Source organism: Leuciscus leuciscus (assembly GCF_965113295.1).
Source record: "Leuciscus leuciscus genome assembly, chromosome: 6".
Classification (NCBI taxonomy): domain Eukaryota; kingdom Metazoa; phylum Chordata; class Actinopteri; order Cypriniformes; family Leuciscidae; genus Leuciscus; species Leuciscus leuciscus.
The window spans coordinates 27,889,897-27,916,413 of NC_138730.1; the positions used below are offsets into that span (position 1 = coordinate 27,889,897).

Sequence of the window (26,517 nt, forward strand, 5' to 3'; positions counted from 1 at the left end):
GGTGTGGTATGGTATAGTACAGATTGGTGTAGTTTTGTATAATATAATAGTATGATGTACAATAGTGTATACAGTATGGTAAAGTGTAGTACTGTATATTTTGATATAGTAGAGTATTCTTTATTTGTTTTTCTTCTAACTGTAGAAGCTACTGTTTCCACCCTTTCATTTCTATATAAACTACAATAACTTGCATCACTGTGTCTAATCCTCTTTAGCTGAGAATTACCTTTGTGTAGAAGTTAGATTGCCCCATTTGCCGGTGGGTGATGCTTAACCTGCGTGATGTTTCACACTTTCACTATAGGAAGTGCTGACTATCTGTTGTTCCATATAGGAAATCAAACTCCCGAGTACATAGAGCTGGGCTTACCCAGTTCTGCATCAGTGTCTGGTCCTGTTTGCGTTATTTACTTTCTGTCTCTGCTTTGTGGCTACTAGCTGAATACTAAGAGCCTGTTTAACATGAACATTTTGCTTTTTCCGTTGTGTTGTCTGCTGAAATCCCCTGTCCTGGCAGGTGGTGTCTGCTCTCAATGGGCTGGATGCAATCTCTATGACATTCTCTGGGGCTGAACACTGGCGTGTGTTTATTTGTTCTGGCGGATTGAGGTATCTGTTTGCATATTTTTTTCTCACTCCCACTGGTCGTGTCCATTTAAAAAGGGAACTGCATGTTCGAATATATAAACTGTCCGTCTCACACTTTCACACATAATATAAAATATAAATTCCCAACTTGTCATTGCCTCACAGGTCGTCCTCATATGTTAGCTCCTTGATAACATTTTGGGCTTGCTTATGAATGTATTGTGTTGTGTTGTGTTTTGTGTTGTGTTGTGTTGTGTTGTGTTGTGTTGTGTTGTGTTGTGTTGTGTTGTGTTGTGTTGTGTTGTGTTGTGTTGTGTTGTGTTGTGTTGTGTTGTGCGTGCATGTATTCGGACATTCAGTATATGTATAGTGCTTCTCACAATACATATCATTTCAAAGCAGCTTTACTTTACAGAAAAAAATTATGTTTCTACATTACAATTTAGAGTGATCCATTATCAGAGGTGACTGTGTCAAAGTACTGTCCATATTATGTAAAAAATGGAGAGTTCTAAGATAATTCAAATCATGCAGTTAGTTATTATCATGTATTCATAATGGAGAAACAATGATCTCATTAAACCAATTATTACAAGTTGTGATCATAATGATTACAATTAGGGTTTGAAATTAACACCCACCAACCAGCCAAATGTAGGTGAAAATCCACTGTGGTGGGTAATGCATACCAACACACTAGCCAATTTGGATTATGTTCTGTCACTTTGCATGGCATCGCTATCAGACCCCTTCCGCTAAAAGGAGCCTCAAACATTAGCAAAACAACGAGTAAACAACGAGGGTTGCACTCTGAGAGAAACGCTGTGTTTTTAATTTTCCATTAAAATACAACGACTTAGGACAAATGTACATTTTGACTTCATCCTATGATTGTGTACTGTGCATTTTTCATGAGGCATGTTTGTTTTTGTGGCTTGAATAAATATGCTTCCTAGAGAAATAACATAGATCGCACTTTCTCTTTCCGTTCACACTGTTTTGTTTTTTCAAAATACCTTAATTAAAACTCATTGTTTGATCATCAGTCACTTTAATTGACTGATCGTTCTTGAAGTGAACTTTTGCCTGTATTGTGATTAGATTCACTGTTTTGGACCGCCGCCTTGAACTTGAGAATGCGAGTACAGAATGACATGACTGGTGTGCGATAAGCCTGGCTGTGTCCGAAATCGCCCCCCATACCCGTAAATTTGTAGTGGTGTCCAAAAATATTGTGGATGTTATCGACTGCACTCATCCAATCCCATAATGCACTGCAATAACAAGTGTACAACTAATGTACGCTCTACGGCTAGATAATACCCATAATTCACTGTAAGGGTCGCGCCTAATGTATTCCCGCATCTTGCCAGAAGATGGCAGCTGAATCATCCATCCATTTTACAAATTGCTGGTCCAATGTGGCTACAGCGTAATATCATTCAGGTATAAATTCCTTTTTACTTGATTATTAAATAGTTTAAAAAAGGTTGATACATGCTTGTTTCCATTACATAATTCAAGAAATATCTTCATTAATACTGGAGCTGCCAGTTTCTAATGATCATTAAACAGCAAGCACAAACTATGCAAAAGCTCTGCCCTCTCAGCGTACTCAGTGTCCGAATTCACCCACTTATTTCCATTCACTCCTTCAAGTATATTAGTGGAGTAATGTAGGGAATAGTGAATGAGAGTATAGGGGGCGATTTCGAACACAGCCCCTGCCTGTGAGATGTTAGTGTCTGCTGTGCGACCGGTTAATGCTCCACCAGAGCCCTTGGAGACAATTAAGAGACCACTTTCTCTAACCAGTTCTCATAAATGTCGCATTTCCACGACTTTTGGGCAAAAAGCACCCTAGCGTCTTTATTGCTATGTTCATGTAAAACCATGGCAATTATAGTCATAGAGAATTTAGTTTTTATTTCCATTTTAGTTTATTTAAAGGGGTCATTGGATGCTCATTTTCCACAAGTTGGTATGATTCTTTAGGGTGTTCATGTAATGTTTGTAATATACTGTGGTTAAAATTCCTCAATGGTTGTGTAAAACAACACCCTTTTTACCTCCTCAAAAACAACTGTTTCGGTGCATGTCTATTTATATGATAATGAGCAACTGCTCACCCACCCCTCTCTTCCATGGGGGGTGTCAAATGGCTGAGGGCAGAAATATGCTAATAACTGACAGTCCGTCAGTGGTCGTGGGCGGAGCATGATAATTATGACATCATATTGCTCAGAAAATCCAAACGGCTTGATTATTGAGAGTGTTTAGACTTTTTGAGGATAAAAAAAGGAGTGAATGGATTTTTTTAAAAACCATATAAAAGTGAATTTTGCATCCGATGACCCCTTTAAATGTTATCCGCAAACAGTAATTAACTGTCGTAAAGCTCAAAAGCAATAAAATGATGCAGAATCAGATTGATTAATTCTGTAAATATATTTGTGTGTGAGTGCGTGTGTGTGTGTGTGTGTGTGTGTGTGTGTGTGTGTGTGTGTGTGTGTGTGTGTGTGTGTGTGTGTGTGTGTGTGTGTGTGTGTGTGTGTGTGTGTGTGTGTGTGTGTGTGTGTGTGTGTGTGTGTGTGTGTGTGTGTGTGTGTGTGTGTACACATACATTTAGGTATTCTTAGGTTTTTGCCAGACAAAAAAACACAATAAACACCATGTGAAATGTATATATCAGTACATCATCAGGTTACATAATTGTAAAACATCAATAGAAAAGAATGGCATGTGTCTTACATTTGAAGCTGTATGGGTAACCTTGAGTGTGACTATTTCAAGGCATTTCATACAGTTATTTGATTAAACCGTCAAGAAGTATCCTATACTGCTATATGCTTTAACAAGTAAATAAAATGTACCTAGTGCTATGTATTGACAGAGTTTGTGATTTTTAAAAAGATGCACTCGATTTCCATTTGTTTTTAAAGACACCCTTTGTTTGCTGTGTTGGTGCACTGGTGCCTGAGTGTGTCTTGTCAGTTGGTGCTCATTTCACAGTAAATATCACCATGGGATTGCATGGCGTAAAGGGGCTCAAATGCAAGTTCACATGGCAAACCCAAGCTGTTCTGCTTTGCAGCCTTCCCTTCATCCCTGTCTTATCCTCTATCTCCTGAGGGAACACTTGGAGCAGATGGCATACTTTGCTTTAGAGTTGTGGAGTATGCAGGAGATGATCACCAGCATGCTTTTTGCACATGTGTGTGTGTGCACATCTGGACAGTAGGGTTCATGCTGAGGGCTTACACCACATAAGAAAAGTGCATAGACCACGTAAGAACAGTGCATAAAGGTAAGGGGTCAGCACTCGCCTGCTGGTGTGTTGTCAAGCTCAAAAAGAGCCTGGACCAGGTCAGAGCTGGGTCAAAACAGAGGATAACCATTGTCAGCTCACCACCTGAATTACTATAGGGGTCAAATATCTGCAGTGTACACATGATATTCTGGACACGTACTCTTCCAGTGAACAGGGCTCTTATTGCTGGAAATGCCATCAAACGATTAGAAGTTTGATTTAAAGGGATAGTTCACCCCAAAAGGAATTTACTCACCCTAATGTCTTTCGAAATCCATTTCACTTCCTTTCATCTGTGGAAAACAAAAGGAGATGTTAGGCTGAATGTTCAAGCAGCTCTTTTCCATATAATGAAAGTAAAAGGTGCTGGCCATGGCTATCAAGCAAGATGTTATGTGAATAATTCATTCTTATCAGCCTAATCCTCACACAGAGATATAATATGGCTTAAAAGGACTTAAAATATAGTGCACAAGTTGTGTGGATGACTTGTAGGTTGATTTTATGGTTGTGCTGCTTAATATGTTGTAGATACTGTGAAAGTTCAAAAGAAAAGCATTTATTTGAAATAGAAATCTTTGTAACATTTTAAATGTCTTTGTCTTTTGATTAAATTAATACATCCTTGACAAATAAAAGTATTCATTACTTTCAAAAAAAAAAAAAAAAACTTAATGACCCTAAACCTTTGAATAGCAGTGTAAGTCTAATATAAAATAATAGGTAACACTTTAGAGTACTGTTCCATCATTAATGAATAACAACACAGGAACAAATGAGTGCCGTAATATTAACATTCTAGTAATTACTACTAACTAACAAGAAACTGATTAATGAATTAGTACGTAAAAGTGCTCAGTTGAATTTGGTAGTTCACTATTAGCTAATCTGTAACTTCTTTTTTTTTATATATATATCTCCTGGAGGAATAATAAGAACTACTAGGCCTATATACAGATTCATAATTACTGTCAAGTCAAGTCACTTTTATTTATATAGCGCTTTTTACAATACAGATTGTTTCAAAGCAGCTTTACAGTGATGTAAACAGGACATAATGCAACAAAGTTTGTTTCTGCCATACAGCAGATCTAGAAGAAAATGGCGTCATAGTCTAGCTTAAATAAATTCAGTGATGGTTCAGTTTTGTTGTAAAAAAGTTTAGTTAATTTGTGTATATAGCCGCTCAGGAGAAAACAGTGATGTCATCGTCCAGCTCAGTTCAGTTCTCATATAATGGTGTCAATGAAGGCAGATCAATAATATAAATAATGTGAATAATGCAACCCCAAAATATAGGCCATTTTACATTTAATATTTGTACTTTAACACCTTAATTTGCAGAAAATGGAAATACAATTTTGAACGTCCAACAATGGGATATGGGGTATTTAGGTCAGCGGGAGCTAAATGTATGCTTTCTACCCTCTGGGTCACAGGTGTCATAAGGACGGCTTTGCCGAACATGGACAGAGAAACTAGAGAGATGTACTCCGTCATCATCCAAGCCAAAGACATGGCCGGCTCTGTTGGTGGTCTGTCCGGATCTACCACAGTCAACATCTCACTGACAGACGTCAATGACAATCCACCTCGATTCCCTCAAAGTATGAGTCTCTGCTTCACTCAGTCTTTTTCACCATTGAAATACAGTCAAGATTTTAGGCACGGCCCTTCAACAGAGACCATCTAATCCCTAAATCCATGTGAATGTACTTTGAATTTATCCCAAATGGCTGCATTCGTTTGAGCTTTATTTTGTGAAAAAACAACTTTTATTGAGCTTGCTCAGGTTTATCCCATATAAATCCTACAAATTAGCTGAGCGCAAGCAACACTTTTTAATATTTGCATCAAAAGCTTTCAAATGCTTAATAAAATCACATCTGTTCTGTTTGTGTTTATTGTCCACTTCAGAGAACTATCAGCTTTATGTGCCAGAATCTGCTGAGGTAGGGAAAGCAGTTGGTAAAATCAAAGCGAACGATGAAGACCTTGGCGTCAACGCTGAGATGACATACAGAATTACCAATGAAGAAGGAGCTACCATGTTTTCCATCTCTACAGACAGTGACAAGAGAGAAGGAATCATCTCCCTCAGAAAGGTCTGATCTAGATGTTCACACAGAACTGATGCTTCATGTAAATTCATGTCTGCTCATTCAGCCATGCCCTGTCTTTTCCCATGCTGGCCAAAATGTCATTTCTGCTTCTCCCTTGATCTTATTACTGATGTCCTTTCTAGCCTCTGGACTACGAGAAGAAGAAGGCGTACTCTTTGAACATTGAAGGTGTCAACACCCATCTGGATCCTCGTTTTTCTTACCTGGGCCCTTTCAAAGACACCACCACGCTCAAGCTCATCATCGGGGATGTTGATGAGGCTCCAGTGTTTACTATGGACTACTATATAATGGACGTGTATGAAAACGCTCCAGCTCGGACAGAGGTTGGCATGGTAACTGCGCAAGACCCGGACAGCACTAGAAGCAAAGTCAGGTGAGTTTTCTGAGAGAATAATGCTGGTATATACGGCCGTGAGGTATATTTTAAATGGCTATCAGAGCAAATGTCATTGCCTGCCTCTGGCAGTATGTACAATCAGTAATATTGTCCACCATTCGATATTAAATTGAGAAAGCCTTTTAAATTCTAATTCAATTACTGAACTCAAATGGAGGTAGTAAATTGAATTGCAATTTGAATTTAAGGACGTACATTCAAAATGAAGAAAAAAAGAAAAAAAGAGAAAAGCATGCAATTGCGTTAAAATCTCTGTGCTATGTGAGATTCCGGTAGAATATTCTCCCATAGAAAACTGTAGTAGTGGCAAGCTCTTCCTGTCATATTTCTAAATACTGCTGATTAAAACTTATTATATTATAATATAGTATATATTATCAACTATAGTAAACATGTATTAACCTGAACAGTTGATGATTAGTAAATAGTTTTTATGAATGCTTTTAGCTAGCTGCAGAAGAAAACCCTCAGATCTCTGTGGTATATAAACATTCAAGCCTTCAAGCTTCATCTTAAAGTTTTGTAAAAAAAAATTTTTTACATTTAAAAAAAACTTTAAAAAGCCTTGAGGGCTTGAAGGTTTATTACGGTGACCGCGAGGGGACATGTTTGGCTCACTTAGTTTTGTTGTGGCCACGAAATATTAATTCGTGGGAACTTCATATTAACTCATGGGAATGTGATAAGTCCTGGCCACGAGATAATTTTTTCGAGGTAACGTCATCCTTATGTTGTGGCCACGCGATGTAAAGTCGCTTGAGAGAATGTTGAGAGAACGACATATTTTGCTTGTGGCCACAACTTCATATTGTTCAGTGAACTAAATGTATTTCTCGTGGCCACGAGTTAAATGCATAAACAACCTGCGTGACCATAGCAACTGGAAATTATCAGAAATGGATTGACCCTTAATAATATTTATTTTTAATTAAGAAATGGTTATAAACATATTGCCTAATATATCTCACGCGATGTTGCCTATAGACAGCATTCAAATGAAGTTTGTTATTATCAGTAAATATCAATAATGTCCCCTCCAGGTCACTGTACAGAGATATCTGAGGGTTTTCTTCTGCAGCTATAGCTAAATGCATAAAAACTATTCACTAATCATCAACTGGTTAAGTGTGACAAAGCATCTTGAAGTCCTGTCTAACCAGAAACTGTGTTAGAGGCTTATAAGAATCTGCTTTTTGATAATCATTGGTTAACATACCGGTAATTCGTTTTTTTTCTCTTTTTTTTTTACTCAAGGACACTTTTTTTTCAGCATTAAAATTACTATATACTCTTCAGAAATGCATCTAAAATACATATCATCATAACTTGAACAATATCTTTGAGTTTAACTTTTCTGTATTGCAATTTTAGGTATTCCATTGACCAAAATGCAGAAGGTGATGCACTTTTCAGCATTGATGTTGACAGTGGACTGATTACAACCACCAGGAGTCTAGACCGAGAGGAGGTAGCCTGGCACAACATCACAGTGATGGCTTCAGAGATTGGTATGTACTGCTCTCGGGCCAGAATCCTGTCTGTATTCATTGATTTTTGTTTTTATGTTGGTTTCTGAGGAAAACACAGGGAACCATTTTACCAATGATAACTTCATTTTGAATAAAGAATTCTTCTTGAAGTTTGGAGAGGGAACACCTTGTCTAAGAGGGAATCATAGGCCCTGAAGTCTGAATCATCGATACTGACCAAAACAAATGTCTCCTTGAAGGAGTGTTGCATTGTGGGATTGATGCTGAGGCTGCTGCAAAGCATGCTGGTGTGGCTTTGAAGGTGGACAGGGTCAATATATTTTCTTCTTTTTTTCCTATTTGTTTCTTTTTCTTTTTTTACAGATGCTTATCTAAGCAATTATATTTCCTCTACACTTTTCTTCACAATGGTGTTCAGCTAATGGGCTGAAACTGCCCTCTGTTATTGCTGATAGTGAACTGATAATTTTAGGTCACTAGTTAATCTCAGTTCCATCATACTGAACGGCATTCCTCGCACATAACTCCAAAATGGGTCTAACGTTTCCCACACCAATTTTAAATTCTCGTCATGCTTCAGTGAATCCCATGAGAGAAGCATGAATTATTTATTTTTCACTGTAAGGTTTTCAACATGGTAAATGTAATAACTATAATGTTATATCATGAAAATATTTTTCAGGATTTATTTTTCACATTTTTGCCTTTAGTGTGAAGGACAGTAGAGGCTTGACAGGAAGCAATTACATGTTGAAAACTTTAATGATTCTTCTCAAAATGTATTGTGTGAAAATTATGATGGTGTTATGGTGTCATTTCCATCCCAACACTTTGGTAACACTTTACTTTCACTAATAGTTCACTATAGTTAACATCAACAAACTATGAAAAATACTTAGGGCACTATCTTACACCTGGCGCAATGCAGCACCAAGCGCGACGCAAGTGTTTTTTGCTAGTTTCAGTCCGACGCAGTTATCATTTTCACGTCCTGTGCCACGTTGTTAAAAACCAAATGCATTTGCGCCCATTTGCGCGCCCATGGGCGTGCTGGTCTGAAAACGAGGTGTGTTCTGACGCATTGTTGGTGAGTTGCTATTTTGAGGCAACAGAAATAGACTGTTGACCAACTGAAACCTGATCTAAAGTCAATAGCGCAATATTTTTTTTGTTATTTAATGAGCACGTTAGTAATGTGCGCCTATAGGCGGGTCCACAACGTGCGTACACTCTGCTTATTAAAGGGTTACTTCACCGTTTTTTCATATTAAACTATGTTATTCCCTTAACTAAGACGAGTTGATACATACCTCTCTCGTCTCAGTGCGTGCACTAAATCGCTGTCTTGCGGCGAAACTTTGTTAGCACTTAGCTTAGCCCAGTTCATTCAATATGGGCCAAGCAGAGAAGCTACCAAACACCTCCACGTTTTCCCTATTTAAATACAGTTACTCGCGTAGTGTAACTCGACCTAGGACGGTGACACAAAACAAAACGTTGCGCTTTTCTAAGCGTGTAAAATGGATAACTATATTGTATGGCGGAATACCATAGCAAGTGCTTGGAAGCACTTCGACTTCGGCGCAGTAATATCTTCACTAGAGGGAGCGGGGGCCGGTGAGAGGATTTTTCACGAGTGAAGATATTACTGCGCCGAAGTCGAAGTGCTTCCAAGCACTTGCTATGGTATTCCGCCATACAATATAGTTATCCATTTTACACGCTTAGAAAAGCGCAACGTTTTGTTTTATGTCACCGTCCTAGGTCGAGTTACACTACGCGAGTAACTGTATTTAAATAGGGAAAACGTGGAGATGTTTGGTAGCTTCTCTGCTTGGCCCATATTGAATGAACTGGACTAAGCTAAGTGCTAACAAAGTTTCGCCGCAAGACAGAGCGATTTAGTGCACGCACTGAGACGAGAGAGGTATGTATCAACTCGTTTTAGTTAAGGGAATAACATAGTTTAATATGAAAAAACGGTGAAGTATCCCTTTAAACACACAGGGATGCACAGCAGCACACAAACATGCCAAATATTTAAAATAAAAGGATTACAATGTAAAAAAATGTACCTCGCACACGAGCAGATCCGTTTGCGCTCTAGAGACTCATTCGGTCTTTCCACTATCAAATTCCGTCATGTAAATAGCGAATCTGCCATGGTGAAAGCAACTGGCATTTAAAGGGAATGGGAGATGAGACTCTGATTGGTTTAACGCACGTAAATCCCAAAACACACCCATTACTCATTATGATAATTGGGACAACCCTTTTAGACCATGCGCCTGGTGCGCCGACCATTTTTCCCGTCGTTAAACTAGCAAAAGTGGATTCGGACACGCCCTAAGACAAGTGAACTTGCGTCGTGCGCTTTAGACCATGCGCTTGGATCGTTAAAATAGGACCCTTAAAGTGTAAAGCTTAATTTGGACATTTACTAATACATTATTAAAACAAAAGTTAATAATCTTAAGCTTATAATAATCTACCATTAAGCAACAATGAACAGTTGTATTTGTATTAACTAACATCAGCAGAGATAAATAAATAATGTAACAAATGTATTGCTCATTGTTTGTTAATGAAACTTCTTGTAAAGTGTTACAGAAAAAAAAAAAAGATGTGTGGTGTAATTTGGTCAAATTATGCCAAAAATGTAAAAATATTATTTAATTGTTCATATTTGAAATACAAATGGGAAATTAGCTGTGGCAAGAAAAATGAGTCAGTCATTTTGTTCAATAAATGTTCAAAATATAATTTCCTTGACAGAATGTTATTAAACACAATACAGAGTATTTTAGATGTGCTGGAAATTACATTGCGGTGGAAATTTTCAGAACAAAAATGACAACAACTGTGATGTCAAGTCAAGTCAAGACATCTTAATTTATATAGCGCTTTTAACAATGTAAATTGTTCCAAAGCAGCTTTACATTGATAATAGGAAATTTAAAGTAAAGAATAAACTAGAATAAAGTTATTGTCCAGCTAAAGTTAGTTTGATTGATTCACTTCTGTCGCAACGATCATTAGTTATTAACTTAGGGGCCGCTAACACGACACCGTTTTAACAGAAAACTCTTAAGTTCTTTCTGCACAAACTTCAAAAACGCGAACCAGTGAGAACGCCGATGTATGTATAAACTGTTGGACATTGCTGTTGGACAAATAAACTAGTAGGTTCTCACAGTTAAAGAACACCCCAAAAAGGGTTACAATATCTCTATATTGTAAATTAAACGTGGTATTCATCAGCAAATATTGCTGAGTCATTTAAACTTCACGCCAGTGTGTCCTGATATGGCATGACTTCAATCATGTGAAATCCCTCATACGTCAATCATTCATCGTTGTTTTGCCGGTTATTTTTTAACTGTCCAGACAGAAAATATCCATGATTGAATATTTGTCATATTTTTTTTCCAGACAATCCAAATCTGGTGAGCTATGTACCAGTCACAATCCAGGTCTTGGATGTTAATGACAATGCCCCCTATATTGCCACAGACAGCACTCTGGTTGTGTGTGAAGGCTCCAAGGCAGGCCAGGTTAGTTATCGCCTCTCATTCCTTTTCTCAGTGTGTCCCTATCACTCTTTTCCGACCTGTCAGCTCCCATCTGAACCCTTGAAACCCTTGTTTTCCTATCTGCACTTTTCTCCTGTCCTTTTCTCCTGCCCTATTATTTTCTCAAACCATCTTTTTTCATACTTTAATTCTGCCATTCGGTTCTCACATATGTATGAACCCACACACTCCCATGTACACAAATACTATGGATACATATATAATGCATAAATGAGAAACACATACGCTTCCTTTATGATATGTCTGACACCATCAAGGATGGATTTATCTGTGGCTCGACAGACTTTGGAGGCTTTTAAACCTATACATAATTCAGCGTGTACCAATGTATTCACCGGCAGATAGGAGTCAGCATCAAGCGCACTAAGAATGGCTCACAGGAAATGTTAATCATTGCACGTTGAAATCTAGGCCCATGTGCAGCGGCATAGCCGTTATAGCTTTACCCTTGAATGAGATTACGATTTAAGCGGTTGAACACACACAATTCACACACAGTGGGTGACAATACTTCTTTTTTTTGGTATCAAAGGTCCACTCCAGACATTTGTGTCTGCTAAACCATAAAGGGTATTTGAAGGTTAAATGATGAAAATTCGGTCATCATTTACTCACCATCACGTTCCAAAGCCATAAACATATATTTTTCATGAAACCTGAGAGGTTTATGTCCCGCCATTGATTGTCCAGGTAACCAAAACTTCGAAGATCCAAAAAAGTCATAAAAGCGTCATAAAATGAATCCATAGTCTAAAGGTATGGTCAATTGAAAGAAATTGTGTGATTAATATAGATAGTTGTGTTTTTATTTTGGAGTCTTGCTTAATTAAAGGCTGCTTTTAAAGCACCATGGAGATTTTTTATACATATTCGGTTTCATTCAAGCCCAGTTACCCATTTGCTGTCTTTTATAAGGCAGAGGTCCATTCATAAGCATAGAAATTGGCTCTCATTTATTATGACTTTTGGTCTGCTTTGCTCAAATCGGTCCATCTAACATCTAAATAAAATCCTCCTCCCAATTACTGAAATTCGTGATTGTAACTTTGTAAGATAATCAGGGATTGCTGTCATGCTGTGGCCCTTGATTAAGTGTTTCCACAGAGATAAGGCAGAACCATATTGCTTATACTGGCATCAACTCACAGGAAGCTCTTTCCTTTTGATTTGCACTGCACTGATCCACAACAGTACACTGCATGAAACCATGCATTGCAATTTGGGAAGAAAGCTGTAATGCAGTGACACTGGTGGTTTTCATACCATTGTCCATACCAGTATGTTTCCACCATTGAAATTGCAAAAATTACATGTGATAGTCTTGAAAGAATCAGTAAGAATGTGATTAAAACAAATAAATACGTATGTTTTGCATTATATGCCATGACTTTACAGCTAAAGTGCGTTGAATTTACAGATTTAAGTTTGTGGTCAGTAGAATTTTTGGTCACACTTTAGATTATGGTCCAATTCTCACTATTATCTCAGAATCAAAATCAGAATCTAACTATTAACTATGACTTTGCCTCAATAAACTCCTAATTGCCGCTTATTAATAGTTAGTACGGTAGTTGTTCAATTTAGGTATGGGGTAGGATTAAGAGATGTAGAATATGGTCATGCAGATTAAGGCATTAAAATGTGCTTTATAAGTACTAATAAACAGCCAATATCCTAGTAATATGCATGCTAATAAGCAACTAGTTAATAGTGAGAATTGGACCCTAAAGTGTTACCAATTTCTGTAAAAAATGTTTCTGAGGGAAGTTTCTTATGCTCACACAGGCTGCATTTATTTGATACAGTGAAACAGTAATATTATGAAATATTATTACAATTTAAATTACTTTTACTATTTTAATATTTAAAAATGTAATATATTTCTGCTGTTACTATTTTTTACAAGATGCAACCAGTAAAAATGTTGACAGGGCAGGTAAAAATCGTATTGTTTATTCCTGAATCATCCCTTTGGATTAACCACCAAGTTGCGAGCCGTTCCCAGATTCAGTTTATTGAGAAACAGGTAGCTTAAAATTTGCATTATATTTGAATAAGAGTGAACAGTAGCTTGCACAGGTGTATAATTATATTTAAAGAATATCTGTTCAATTCTGATATTAGAACCGGTTGATTTCATACCAATTACAAACATAAACCGAACTACCGAAACATCAAACAAACTGTCCAAACTCTTACATAAAACTGACTCGAATCCACACAAGATGCTCTGATGTAAAAGTGCCCTAGAGAGAGAAACCCCTGGTCTAACATGGGTCATGCAGCAGAGACAGGTGAAAGGCTTCAATAATTGGTCCAGACACTGCATAAGGAAATTCCCTCTTGCAGCTGATGTGCTAGCAGGAGCCAATTAGGTTAACAAGCTGACAAAACATCATGAGGCTGAGCAATGCTTCAAACCAGCTATCTGTTCAATAACTGTAATCTAAACACCCAACTGGCCAAGGGGCTTCGGGTCAGCAGTCTGAAGTTAATGTGTTTCAAAATTGGAGAGGAAGAAGAAGCCCAGGTGGTCCAATTACATTTCTGGGTTATCAAGAGCGACACAACCCGCCTCTCAGAGAAGCAAAAGCATCTCTTTTAGATATTTTTAGTGCCACTTATCATTCAACATTAATTTTGGAGTAAGAAAGAACTAAGCTTGAGCTTGTTTTCTCTTGTTCTGTTCGGTTTCTTTCTCTTTGTAGGTCATTCAGACCATCAGGGCCACAGACAAGGACAACTTCGCCAATGGACGGTTCACCTTTGCTCTACCAGAAGACCTTCCAGAGAATCCAAACTTCACTCTGAAGGACAATGAAGGTAAAATACAAACAATAATAAAACCGCTCCCATAGGATTTGTTTTGGCTTGGTATAACATCTAATTATAAATAGTTTGATGAGGCAAGCCTGTAATTTAGGAGTTGGTTACAAAAGCAAATTCTATATTCAGTACTTAAGTTGTGCACAGGCTCTCATGAAAGTCAAATAAGATCTGACTGATCTAAAGAGCCTCTCCGATGGCATCTCTGTAATGGAATCTTTCTAATGTTTTCCAACTGATTTCCTGATGTTTGCTCTGGGCAAACCCTCAGTGCCTCTCCACAAACATATTTAGTACCACATGTTGTCACACAGATCACCTTCATTTTCTGCCTTCCCCTCATCTTCTTGCTCTTTTTTTAATATCGTTGCAAGGCCAACGTTGCCGTTTCCCTGGAAACCAGGTCTGTGTTTATGTTGGCTCAAGGCTCCCTGGTGGAGACGGCCGGGCTGTAATGATTTCCTTCTAATGCCAGACTGCTGCTTCAATGAATCGGGGCTGCAGGTGGACCGGTCGGGGTTTAACAGGGCAATCAGGGAGATAAGAGGCAGATGCTAAAAGCCCAGAGTTCAGAGGATCCAGTGCTTCAGAGCTTTATTTGAATTTGTATCCTAGCCAAGCCCCCTACCCTCCCCCCAGGCCACTCCATCCTTAAATAATATCCCAGCGGATTTACCATTACGGACAATTTTACACATTGGGGGTTGGCGCACTCCTCGGAACACACTTGAGGAGCGCTCTGTTGAGCTTCCTGTGATTGGGTGGGTGTGTTAGGCTGTCATCTTTGATCACGTAGATGTTTCTCTCCTGGCACTGCAGTCATTATGTCAGCGTCCACATGACCATAGTGCTTGCCAGGGTGAGGCGGAAAAAAAAAAATGATGCAAATTCCCTCCGGAGGTGCACTTATTTTCCCACTGGGAAATGGCAGCGAGTTCAACTGGATAAAAATCATCTTGCCTGTTATGTTATTCGACATAGTTCATATTCTGAATCTAGGAAGTGTAACCCGTTGTAACGCTCTAGTGTAGGGTTCTAAATTAACTGATCAGGTTGAATGGGCACAGTAGCATTACAATAAAGTTACGTCTAAGTTCGTAAGGAGGATTTGAGACAGCAATTACCACTTGTGGAATAAAGAAAATATTTTGTATTGGTACCAGTTTGTAAACATACAATTGATAGAACAACAACAACAAAATACAATCAGGCCTGTTTGGTATGACAAATAAAATAAATGGTTCCCCAAACACAGTTCAGAATGTCTTTTTCCTTGTGTTTTTATTTATCTTCTTTTTTTCTTTTATAAAGTCTGATCCTTCCAGGAAAGAAATATTGAAGTAGAAAAAAAATAGAAGCAGAAGTAGTCACGTGACAGAAGAAAGATTTACTACCCGGGTAGTTTTAAACTCAGTTTCACTCAAGGTATCCGAAGTGTATGGTGTGTTGTATTCTCTTATCTGCTTGATGACAGATTAAGGATACTGAGCTCGCTCCAGAGAAAGACAAGTTGTGACCTCAACTAGGCACTGTTGGCTTGCCGTTCACTCATCCACGGTCAACTCAAGAAGTACACATCAACAGAAAAAAAAAAAAAAAAAAAAAAAAAAAAAAACCTGCATAATGCAGAGAACTTGTCACTCATTCACATTCACTTCATCTGAATTGACAACAGATATAAATCACATGAAAATTCAGATCTTTCGCTTTTCTTTCTTCAACTGCATATTAACTCATTAACTTGTTTTACAAAGAAAATCCTGGGAGAATTTGCCCACTTAATCAACATTCAACAGAGCAATGTCTGACATATTATTATTGTATGACTCAAACACTAAATGAAACTACTGAATGTCATACAAACGTATTCATCAAATCACATACTCTGATTCTTTTACAATAATATATCCCAAGAGTTAATTAACAATATCAAAACTATCATCAAATGGCTCTGTTAACACGAACCAATGCACATTAATTAGTATGTGACGCAGTTGATTTTAACACCACATTGGATTCAGCTCTGATTGGTGACAAAACTATCCTTTATCTCTTCGTCACAACATGCATATTTCATATTTACTCATCTTCAGTTAGTTATCAATCATATTTATTCTGTAAATTATTAATTGAACACATATGACTGATTACAGAGCAACAACAGAGTAACAAAACACTCACCAGAGTTCCTCGAAATAAAAGTATGAAAATATGTTTCCCCCGGATTTCACTAGAAAAAAACATAAAACTTTTTTTCTTCACACTCTATTACTCTCTTTTAAAATATTTACACTCTGAATCGTCTTTTCCTCCGTTCGCTCTCTCGTTTTGTAAAATGGCTTTTTCTCAATTATTTCACTCGTCACGGAGAAACTACATTACTAAATTTTTCCTTCAAATTAAGAGTCTAACTACCTAAATTTAAAGGGGTTACAGAAGCATTTGTAATGAAGCTATCCACTGTTTCAGTAGAATGGATGAGGGAATCCGCACAGATAGCCTACATCAAGTTTGACAGGATGCCACGGCTTTGGCAAGAGTGTTTGTGTTTGTGTCATCTGGGATGGGACACATTACATCGAGAGGATCCCTCCTGGGCCAATTTACTGCAGTTCTCTCTCAGGCCATTTATCTCCGCCATTTAAACACTCACATTAAGTTATAACAGAGCGATCAGGACTCATGCCAGAACTGCAGTATTGGCAGTATATGTTGTTGTTGATGTTGTTGTTGTTGCTATTTCATATTATTATTATTTTTTTTTGAATATTTTTTGCACTACACATCTCACAGTGATGATTAATTATCCGCAGTACATGCATGAATTGCTCTCATGTATTTTCACAGGGAAAGTGTTTACGATTCACTGCTACATAAATCAAAGCATAACTGTGAATTTCCCAACCATGTATAATTACAGACCACGTTTTCTTTTGTAAAGATGCGCTAATGATCGTTCCACCCTCTGTCATTTCATGTTCATTTTTTAATAGTGTTTGGACAGATTAAATGGAGTCTACCTGCAGGCCATTTCATAAAACACAAAATCAAACACAAACGCGATAAACCTTGGGGTCACTACATGAAAGGCTGATTTATGCATAAATATTTCAGAGATGCTAATTTTGGTAGTGTTAACGATAACCTTGAGTTTGAAAATCTTACTTCCTGTAGTATCTAATGCACGCACAATAGTTGCTGGTTCTGCATGCATGATATCTCAGTACTAAATCAGTTATAAGCATTTTTTTTTTTTTTTTTTTTTTGTGCAATCACATTTCTCTGTTCTTATTTTAGATTACCTTCATGCTCTAACACTCAATTAAAATTAATCTTTAAAAGCACTAATAATTTAATAACACTTAAATGTCTTTATCTCAAAATGAATATCCATTTTTGTACTGTACATTATAATGTACATTATAATTCAATTGACTGTGAAGTGTTTTCTTTTGCCCCCGGTGTCATAGACAAGGCTTAAACCTAGTACTAGACTAAAATGCATGTTTGAGCTGTTTAAACTGAAAGCAACTAATACTGACATATCTTAAAATATGTCAGTGCCATTGTTTTGTCTCAAGAATCACACCAGTTTTTTTCTAAGGCATGTTTATACAAGCTACAAGGGATAGTTCACCCCAAAAAAATTAAAAATGCTGTCATTATTTACTTGTCCCCATGTCGTTCCAAACACATAAGACTTTTGTTCAACTTCGGAACTCAAATGAAGTGGTAGCTGCGTAGCTGTCAATGGAGTGACAGAAAGATCTCAGATTTCACTAAAAAGATCTTCATTTGTGTTCCAAAGATGAACGAAAGTCTTACGGGTTTGGAACGACATGGGGGTGAGTAAATAATGACAAGATTTTCATGTTTAGGTGAGCTATCTCTTTAAATGTCTCAATTAAACTAAGGCCTTATCCTTACTTAATCTAAGCCTTGTCTGTGAAACTAGGCCATAGAATACCAATGTTGGTCATTTATTGGTTCCCAGTTACAGCCTAATAATAATTCTTGAGGTTTGATCATTTAAAAAATAAATTAAAAAATAATAATAATAATTGTATTGTTGGTAGTTTAAATACCAGGCGTGGATCAAAATTTATTACATTGTTTGGATATTTTTATTCAGTATTGGATATTGGATTTTATTAGTATTCAAAAGATTGTGGCTAAATACTTATGTACAGTAAATACTCCTATACACCCGATAAGCTGAAACAGGCAATTTCTCTAAACATTGTGCATTTGTATAGCATGATTGACATTAAAATGTCCCTACCAATGTTAAACCCAAACCCACGCTCTTGCTCTCCCGGTAGCTAATATTCAGAGGGAGACAGGGATCTTCTTGCATCCCAATCCCCCTCAAACCCTCCCAGGCTGCAGAGTCAGAAGACACTAGCTCAAACCACAATTACAAAGTGAAGAAGCTGCATGACCATGCATACACTGAGGTGCTTAGGACCTGCCTGTCAGTGGGTGCAAGCATATGTAAGAAAGAAAGCTAGCGACAGCTAGAGAGAAGGTGAAAAACCTTGCACAAGCCTCTCAAAAAATGAGAAAAGTTGGAGCACCGTAGGGAGTACAGTCTGTCAGCACACCAGCGCTTCAATACTCCTGTTGTGGAGGTACAGCAGAAAAGCAAACAGTTGTTTTCTTGGTTTTTTTGTTTTTTAAATCATACACAACTAAACATGGACCAATGTGAATCAGAAAACTACATGTATAGGATTATTTACTGCATTATTTTCTGGTGTACCCAGCTTAAAATGCATTTAGAAAACACATACATGTAGTTCTAACTCTAAATTCTGACTGGATGATCCGACTGCTTCTGTTCAAAAGTTTGGGGTTGTTAATATTTTGTAATATTTTTGAAAGGAGTCTCTTATGATCCCCATTGCTGCATATATTTGATCAAAATAGAGTAAAACTGTAATATTTTCAAATGTTATTACAATTTTAAATTACTTTTTAATTTGAGTATATTTTAAAATAATTTGTTCCTGTGATGGCGAAGCTGAACTTTCAGTAGTGCCACATGATCCGTCAGAATTAATTTTAATATGCTGATTTGGAGCTAAAGAAACATTTCAATATTCTTATGTTGAAAACAGTTTAATATTTTTGTGGAAATCATGATATATTGTTTTCAGGATTTTTGGATTAATAGAAAGTTCAGAAGAACCTTTTACTGTCACTTTTGATGATTTGATTAAATTGACACTACAAATTCCGTACAGTGCAATACACATGCTTAAAATAATCTTGATTAAACATTTTATTTTATTTGTGTATCCACCTTATTTTTTACGTATGAGCGGGCAAGTCCATTTGTAAATTGAATGTGTCCGGCTTCCGGTGTAATTCACTTCCAGTAAATTTTAGCTGTACAAAACAGCTCGTTATGCTGTTTGATATGCAAACTGGTATTTCTTACATATTATTTTTAATGTATTGTCGTAATTATAAACACACTGATTTGTAGCACAAAAAGTTTTACAGTTTACTGCACTTTGATATTCTAGTTATATCGGCTAATGACTCTGAAGTCTCGCACATTCACAGAAAATAGCTCACTTCCTCATGCCAAAATCAGGTGGATAGGCCAACTAGAAAATGATGGTCATTTTGCAATAATTTATTAGCCTAAATATATTGGCCTCGAACCAATAACATTAAACAATCACATTATTAATAAATGTGACTGTTTATTAAACATTGTTGTCTATCATAGTGCTGTGGCTGCAGTTTTATATCTGTTGTCATTTCAACAGTGAGGAATCCGAAATCACATCAGACAGCTTGAAAATGAAGTAACAGAATGCAATATTTGAAAAGCTGTTCTCCATTCTCGGAGGCAACTGCCGAAGATGGGGAGCGAATTGTTTTGTTGGCTTCTGTTGCACGGCGTCGTCATGCGTGCAGCCAGCGAGAATAAACCTCTGCTCTCTCTGACAGATAGCAGCGTGAGCGTGTTGGCGCGCAGGCAGGGCTTCAGCCAGGCAGAACAGGAGCTGTACCAGCTGCCCGTGGTTGTGTGGGATGGAGGAGAGCCCCTCCTCAGCAGCACCAGCACGCTTACGCTCAGGGTGTGTCCGTGCCAACGCGGCGCCAGAACGCCAGTGTGCAGGGCTCAAGCCTTCCTATCCTCGGCTGGTCTCAGCACCGGAGCCCTCATTGCCATCCTGCTTTGCGTGATCATCCTCTTGGGTAAGACTGAAAACTCAAGGGCCAAGAAATTTTTTATTTTATTTTATATTTTATTTATAAATTAAATGATCAGCATGACATTGTTTCTTTCTTTCTGGATGGATGGATGGACGAACGGACGGATGGATTGATTTATACTGCAGGATAACCAAGCAAATATGAACTTTACATTGTTGCAGATCATTTGTTATAAAGATCCTAGGAATCGTGGGAGGATGTACAGTATATCCAAGTTGTTCTCCTCTGCTTATTTCTTTTATCTGACATCCTAAGAAACACTGCTTGAAATTCACTGGTTGTAGATGAGAAGTTTCACCTTGCAGTACGTGTGAAATCCCCCTCTCTCACTCAGGTCCACTGACAAGGACACCAAATATAGACACTACTCAGGAATGCTGCACAACTGTGTAGGCTGAAACCAGGAACAACATTCGTAACATGCACATACCTGAACAGACATTCAAATATTGGTCAAAACAGTCTTTTTGTCTTCCTGAATTTAGATGCTCATTACCATTTATGGCAAAGCACAATACAGATGATTTTGTCTGAGCAGTGCATAATACTCTAAAACAATAGCTCCATTCTAAAGTCTAGTGAGCTGCCTACCTACCTTTCTGAAGATAACATATTATGCAAGCTGGTTAGAAAAAAACAGCTTAGGCTGGTTGGGTGTTTTCAACAGGGTTGAGTTATCGCATGTATCCTTCATGGAACTCAGTGAAAACATTCATCCAGTTGAGAGAAATGTCTGTAGTAATGAACATAGACTAGTTTACCTAATATGTGTATGCTATGTAATTCTAAGGCCTGGTTTCACAGGCAGCGCTTAGATTAAGCCAGGATTAGGCATTAGTTCAATAAGTAAATTTAAGTATCTTTTATAAACATTCCTTAGAAAAAAAACCCCCAAACATTACTGTTGTGCATCTTGAGATAAAACAATGACAGTGACATTTTAAGACATGTCAGTGCAAGATGATTTTAGTTAAATTAGCTCAAACATACATTTTTGTCTTTGACTAGGCTTAAGCCTTGTCTGTGAAACCGGGGGTAAATATATTAAAATATTTCGTTGTTAGCAACATGCTACAGCAGAGCCCTTCACATGAGGTTTATTTTTTGTGGCACATTGATTTAATCACTTCTAATCATTCCATATCAATCACTTATGAGCAGTGTTATTTAGTATTGATTCTATGGTTATATTAAAGTCTCCCTGTAGTCAATAATTGTATCCCTTAAAACTCAACTTTGATCACCAAAATGATTTGGACATACTGTATTTAAAAGTTTTTCCCTGAGAAAAAAAATTATTCATGCCTTAAAATAGCTTGAATGCAACTCTACACCTTGCTTCATTTAGTATAAGCAGATCTATAAATATGCTAATTAGCCCTGCCTCCACTCACGCCAGCTCACAGATTCACTCGGCCAACTTACTGAGGTAAATGGTGCACAATGGTGTCGCTCTTTACAACGTCGGACACATAATGGTAATTAATATGATTTGCCTTTTGCTGACTGTTATCAAACAGCTAATAATGTGTTGCTATTGCTACACAAACTATGTTTCTGTTCGCCATCTCAGTCTGCCTTCTAACAATCATCATAAATGCTTTGAACAACTCAGAACGTCAGTGGAGAAAGGCATATAGTTTATCACAGTAAACTCTCACAGTAAACTCACAGTAAACTGTGTATACTGAGGCTCTCAGTACACAGTATATTGCTAAATGTACCCGATTTTTCTTAACAAAAGAATATGCAGGGATAACCTGGCATCTCTCGAGACTCCCTTGCTAATTTGGTGTAAATGATATGCTAAAGCCCGCCGGCACGTTGATGTGATTGGTTACAAGGTAGTTTGTGACGTCAGGAACACCAGCAATTTCAAACCGCATTTTTGAGACTCTTTTTTTCACAGCAGTTGTGTTGCTGGTGTTAGTGCACTGGTGTTGACTTAAAGCACATTAAAAACAATATTAAAAACTTGATTTTCACCACAGGGGGACAATAACAATAATTATATTAATGTTGCAGCTAACTAGGTTTTAGAACAGGGCTAATCTGTTCAAAAGAAGAGGCTCATGGCTATTTCATGGCTATTTATGACAAAATATCATTGATTTCACATCAGTACATAAATGATAAGGTGATTATTTACCCCGACAAAGCTTTTCCCTGTATGAAAATGTCAGCGGGCAGATGACTGCACTCCCATTTGATGTCACTAACTCACAATAGTTGTAAAGCTAATTCACATCACCATTTACATGGACGAGCAAACTGTGCTTGTGTCTCCTCTCTTGTAGCCATCGTGGTTCTGTTTGTAACTCTGCGTAGCAAGAAAAGCAAAAAGGAGCCCCTGATCATCTCGTCGGAGGATATCAGAGAGAACGTAGTCACGTACGACGACGAGGGGGGAGGCGAGGAAGACACAGAGGCCTTTGACATAGCGGCGCTGAGGAACCCCGAGGCAGCCGAGGAGATGAGAATAAGGAAGGACCTGCAGTCGGAGGTGTGGAGGGCAATGGGTACGGAGGCTCTCAGTCCGTCGTTGACCTTACCGGATGAGGACATCAATGAGGTGATTAAGCTCAAGGTGGTCAAGGCAGACCGGGACACGAGCGGCCCGCCGTACGATTCTCTTCAGACGTACGCTTACGAGGGCCGCGGCTCCCCGTCTGGTTCCATCAGCTCTCTGGACCTGCCGGAGCTTCAGTCGGAGCTGGACCTCAGTAAGGTAGACAGCTGGGGCCCTGAGGTACAAATACTTAGCAGAGTCTTTCAAGACAAAGGCAAGCAGCACTCCCCCTAATGGCTGCGCATGTTTCGTAAACCAGAAGTTGTGTGTCGTTTCCCTGATGTCGGGTCAAAGGGGACTGCAGTGAAGACTGAAGTTTTTTGTCATCCAGTTTTGCTGTTGGATTATTTGACTGTTGTTTTTCACTGGCCTCTACAAGTGGAACTAAGTTGATTTTTGAAGAAAAAGTTTAAAATTGAGAAAAAAAAAGAGAACTCATAAAGGAAGCTATTTTCCCTGGTGTATATTTTCTATTGCTTAATAAAATTCATGATTCCAGATAAGTAAAACATGCCTCTATTGTATATTCCTCCTTTTCCAGCTACAAAAGCGTCCAATTCAATATCCCGGCTGATTTGTGATGACATCTTTCATACTACGCTGATCATTTTCCCTCTCAAAATAGAAATTTGATTTCTGTTTTCACAGCCTAGTGTTTACGTTTTCATTTTTCACCCAAAATGATGTGCCTTTCTATACTAGATCGACATTGAACATAGTGTGCAACATTTAGTATTAATCACCTCTGTGAAAAGCAAAAAAATAACGTATTATAATTCTCATGAGCAGAGAGAGTTTTAATTGGATAACAACGGCATTCTGTGAAAGATAATTGGATTCAAATGCTTGAGTGGGCACCTTTTATTACTTTCCTAGGACTTATAAATCAACTGTGAAAAGTCTGTGTTGCAATCCAGTCCTGATCAATTCCCACGAGCCTCACAACATGCAGATAAATAGCCTACAGACTGCTTTAATAGCCAGCGTGATGATGATGATGACAACACAACGGCCGCTTTTACTGATCTAAATGCGCTCGGCTGTCACTAGTAGTGTTTGATTGTTTAGGATGACAACTTTTTGAATACTGAGGGAGTTTCATAAATGGGATCATTTCCTCTGACAGCAGCATTAGCTAATTAGTAAGCCAATTCCGGAAACATACCTGCTGACAGCAAAATCAATGATTTTAAGTTGGTTAAAATGATAAGATGAGAACCTTGTTTTTGACAGGCTAACATGTACGGGATTGCTTATTGTACAAACAGTCTTGATTCCTCAAGACTATATTTTTATACACTGTTGACCTAATGGGTTTAATGTACACAAATGATTTCAGGTAACTAATCCCCCCAAATTAATTAAGTCTATCAAGACTCATTTAATCAAGTTTATCTAATGTGGTATTTTAATAGTCTCTATTAGTAAAATTAACCATTTAAGTGAACAAGATACAACTAAACTAAACTATTTTATATATATATATTTTTTTATTCTTGTTTATTCATGTGATGAATGAGAATATAAAATATAATAGAAATATTGTTAGTGTATACGTGTACATTTATATGTACACACACACACACACACACACACACACACACACACACACACACACACACACACACATATATATATATATATATATATATATATATATATATATATTCTTATTCTAATCTATAGGGAGACAAGGCTTGAATTCAACAGGACCCAAGTTCACCAGAGGAAAACTAATCATCCTAACGGCAAATTGTCACAAAACATGACTATCAACTGTAACGAACAACATTAACATAATTAAACAACTACTTCATGTCCGCATAATCTCCTATGCTTTGACCAAGTATGCATAATTAAATTATTCAAGCACAAGGGCTTATGGGTATTCCCCTAGGCTTGGTTTTATACTTGATTGTTTTGAGTTATTAAGCTTTAAATTCTTAAGAAGTTGAAAAAGAAATGTAAATATTTAAGGCATAATTTCAAATTATGCCATGTCAAGTTACATTTGATAAGGACAACAACTCATTAAGAGTTTACTGTGTAGAATATACATTTTAATTGAATACATTTGAGTGTCATTGAACATTGTAATTGGTCTTTAGTTCACCCTAAAATGAAAATTAAGTTATAAATTACCCTGGTGTTGTTCTAATGCCATATATGCCCTTATTTCTTTTATGGACCACAAAAGGAGACTTAAAAAAAAAAAAAGATCTTGTTTGCGCTCGTCCATATAATGGCAGTAAATAGCGACCTGCATCAAGCTTTTTAAAAAGGACACAAAAGTATCACAGAATGATGCTACACGTGTTGAATATTCCAAGTGTTCTGGAAGTATATGATATGAAATGTAATGTATTATTTAATGAAAATCCAGACCTTGGCCGTTGGTCTGTGCAACGGCAATGCGTGGTCCGCATTTGTGTGATTCTATTAGCACTGCAGTTCACTCCATCTCAGCCAGAAAAAGCATACAAGTTTTGTGATTTAATTTTCATTTTAGGTTGAACTATCCCTTTAAGAGTAAGACAATTATGCAAGGTTTAGCTCAAACTTTAATATAGCAAGGATGATGCAAGTGCTCACATCTTGAATATTACATGACCATGTGATTGTTGGTCCTCTGACTGGGTACATTATAAGTGTTACATTCTGGCCATGAACACAACAGCACAGCCAGCAAAGAGTCATGGTATTTAAGACCCTGTCATTTAATTGGCAAAACATAATTGTAATGATAATAATGGCATCAATGCTCTTATTTTTGTCTCACACCTCTCTAATCAGGCCAGTGTGCCCCAGGCATCCTTCTTGACTGATATGACTGCTTATGAACTCTTAGTAGTTTAAAACTGAAACATGAAAGGTATTGAAAAATTAGAGGCTACTATATTGTATAACAATATTTAAAGAAATTGTAATATAATATTTAAAATGTATACTATATAATTTAAATGTATAATTTAATTTCAATTATATAATTTTTTTACTTAAATTTATATATATATATCTATATATCTGCCTCTATGAACTCATCCACCAAACACAGAATAAAACCTACTCACGCACACCAGTGCATTTTTCTTCCTGTTTCAGCCTTCAGTGTTGATTGATAATTTGTTGTTTTTGTTTGAAGTGAAGAAGTGGCTATTTTGCTGTTAATGATGATGGTGGTGGTGGGGGACGATGATCTAGACTGTTGATTAGCCTCATCACAGACATGGACTATTCCTATACAATCTGGCAGCTCATCAACTCTCTGACCCTGATTATCGTGAGCCGAATACATCATTATCATGCGACCAAAAGCAGATCAAATGTTTTAACACAAATTGGGTTTATAGTAACTGACCTGTTTAATTTGAGTGATTGACG

The 26,517-nt window shown here is 37.4% G+C and overlaps 1 protein-coding gene and 1 long non-coding RNA gene across 2 annotated transcripts in view; one reads left to right on the forward strand and one right to left on the reverse strand.

Annotated features, from left to right (window-relative positions):
- Positions 1 to 23,710, forward strand: part of LOC309500592 (cadherin-18-like) — a 57,195-nt gene extending 33,485 nt beyond the window's left edge. The window contains exons 5-12 of the mRNA XM_082172243.1: positions 5,341 to 5,508; positions 5,819 to 6,006; positions 6,147 to 6,400; positions 7,796 to 7,932; positions 11,347 to 11,468; positions 14,216 to 14,330; positions 20,298 to 20,549; positions 22,865 to 23,710. Coding sequence (XP_082028369.1) covers positions 5,341 to 5,508; positions 5,819 to 6,006; positions 6,147 to 6,400; positions 7,796 to 7,932; positions 11,347 to 11,468; positions 14,216 to 14,330; positions 20,298 to 20,549; positions 22,865 to 23,370 — 1,742 coding nt within the window. The 3' untranslated portion in view covers positions 23,371 to 23,710. The remainder of the gene's footprint in view (positions 1 to 5,340; positions 5,509 to 5,818; positions 6,007 to 6,146; positions 6,401 to 7,795; positions 7,933 to 11,346; positions 11,469 to 14,215; positions 14,331 to 20,297; positions 20,550 to 22,864) is intronic.
- Positions 1 to 26,517, reverse strand: part of LOC309500614 — a 552,694-nt gene that overhangs the window by 341,268 nt on the left and 184,909 nt on the right. The window lies entirely within an intron of this gene.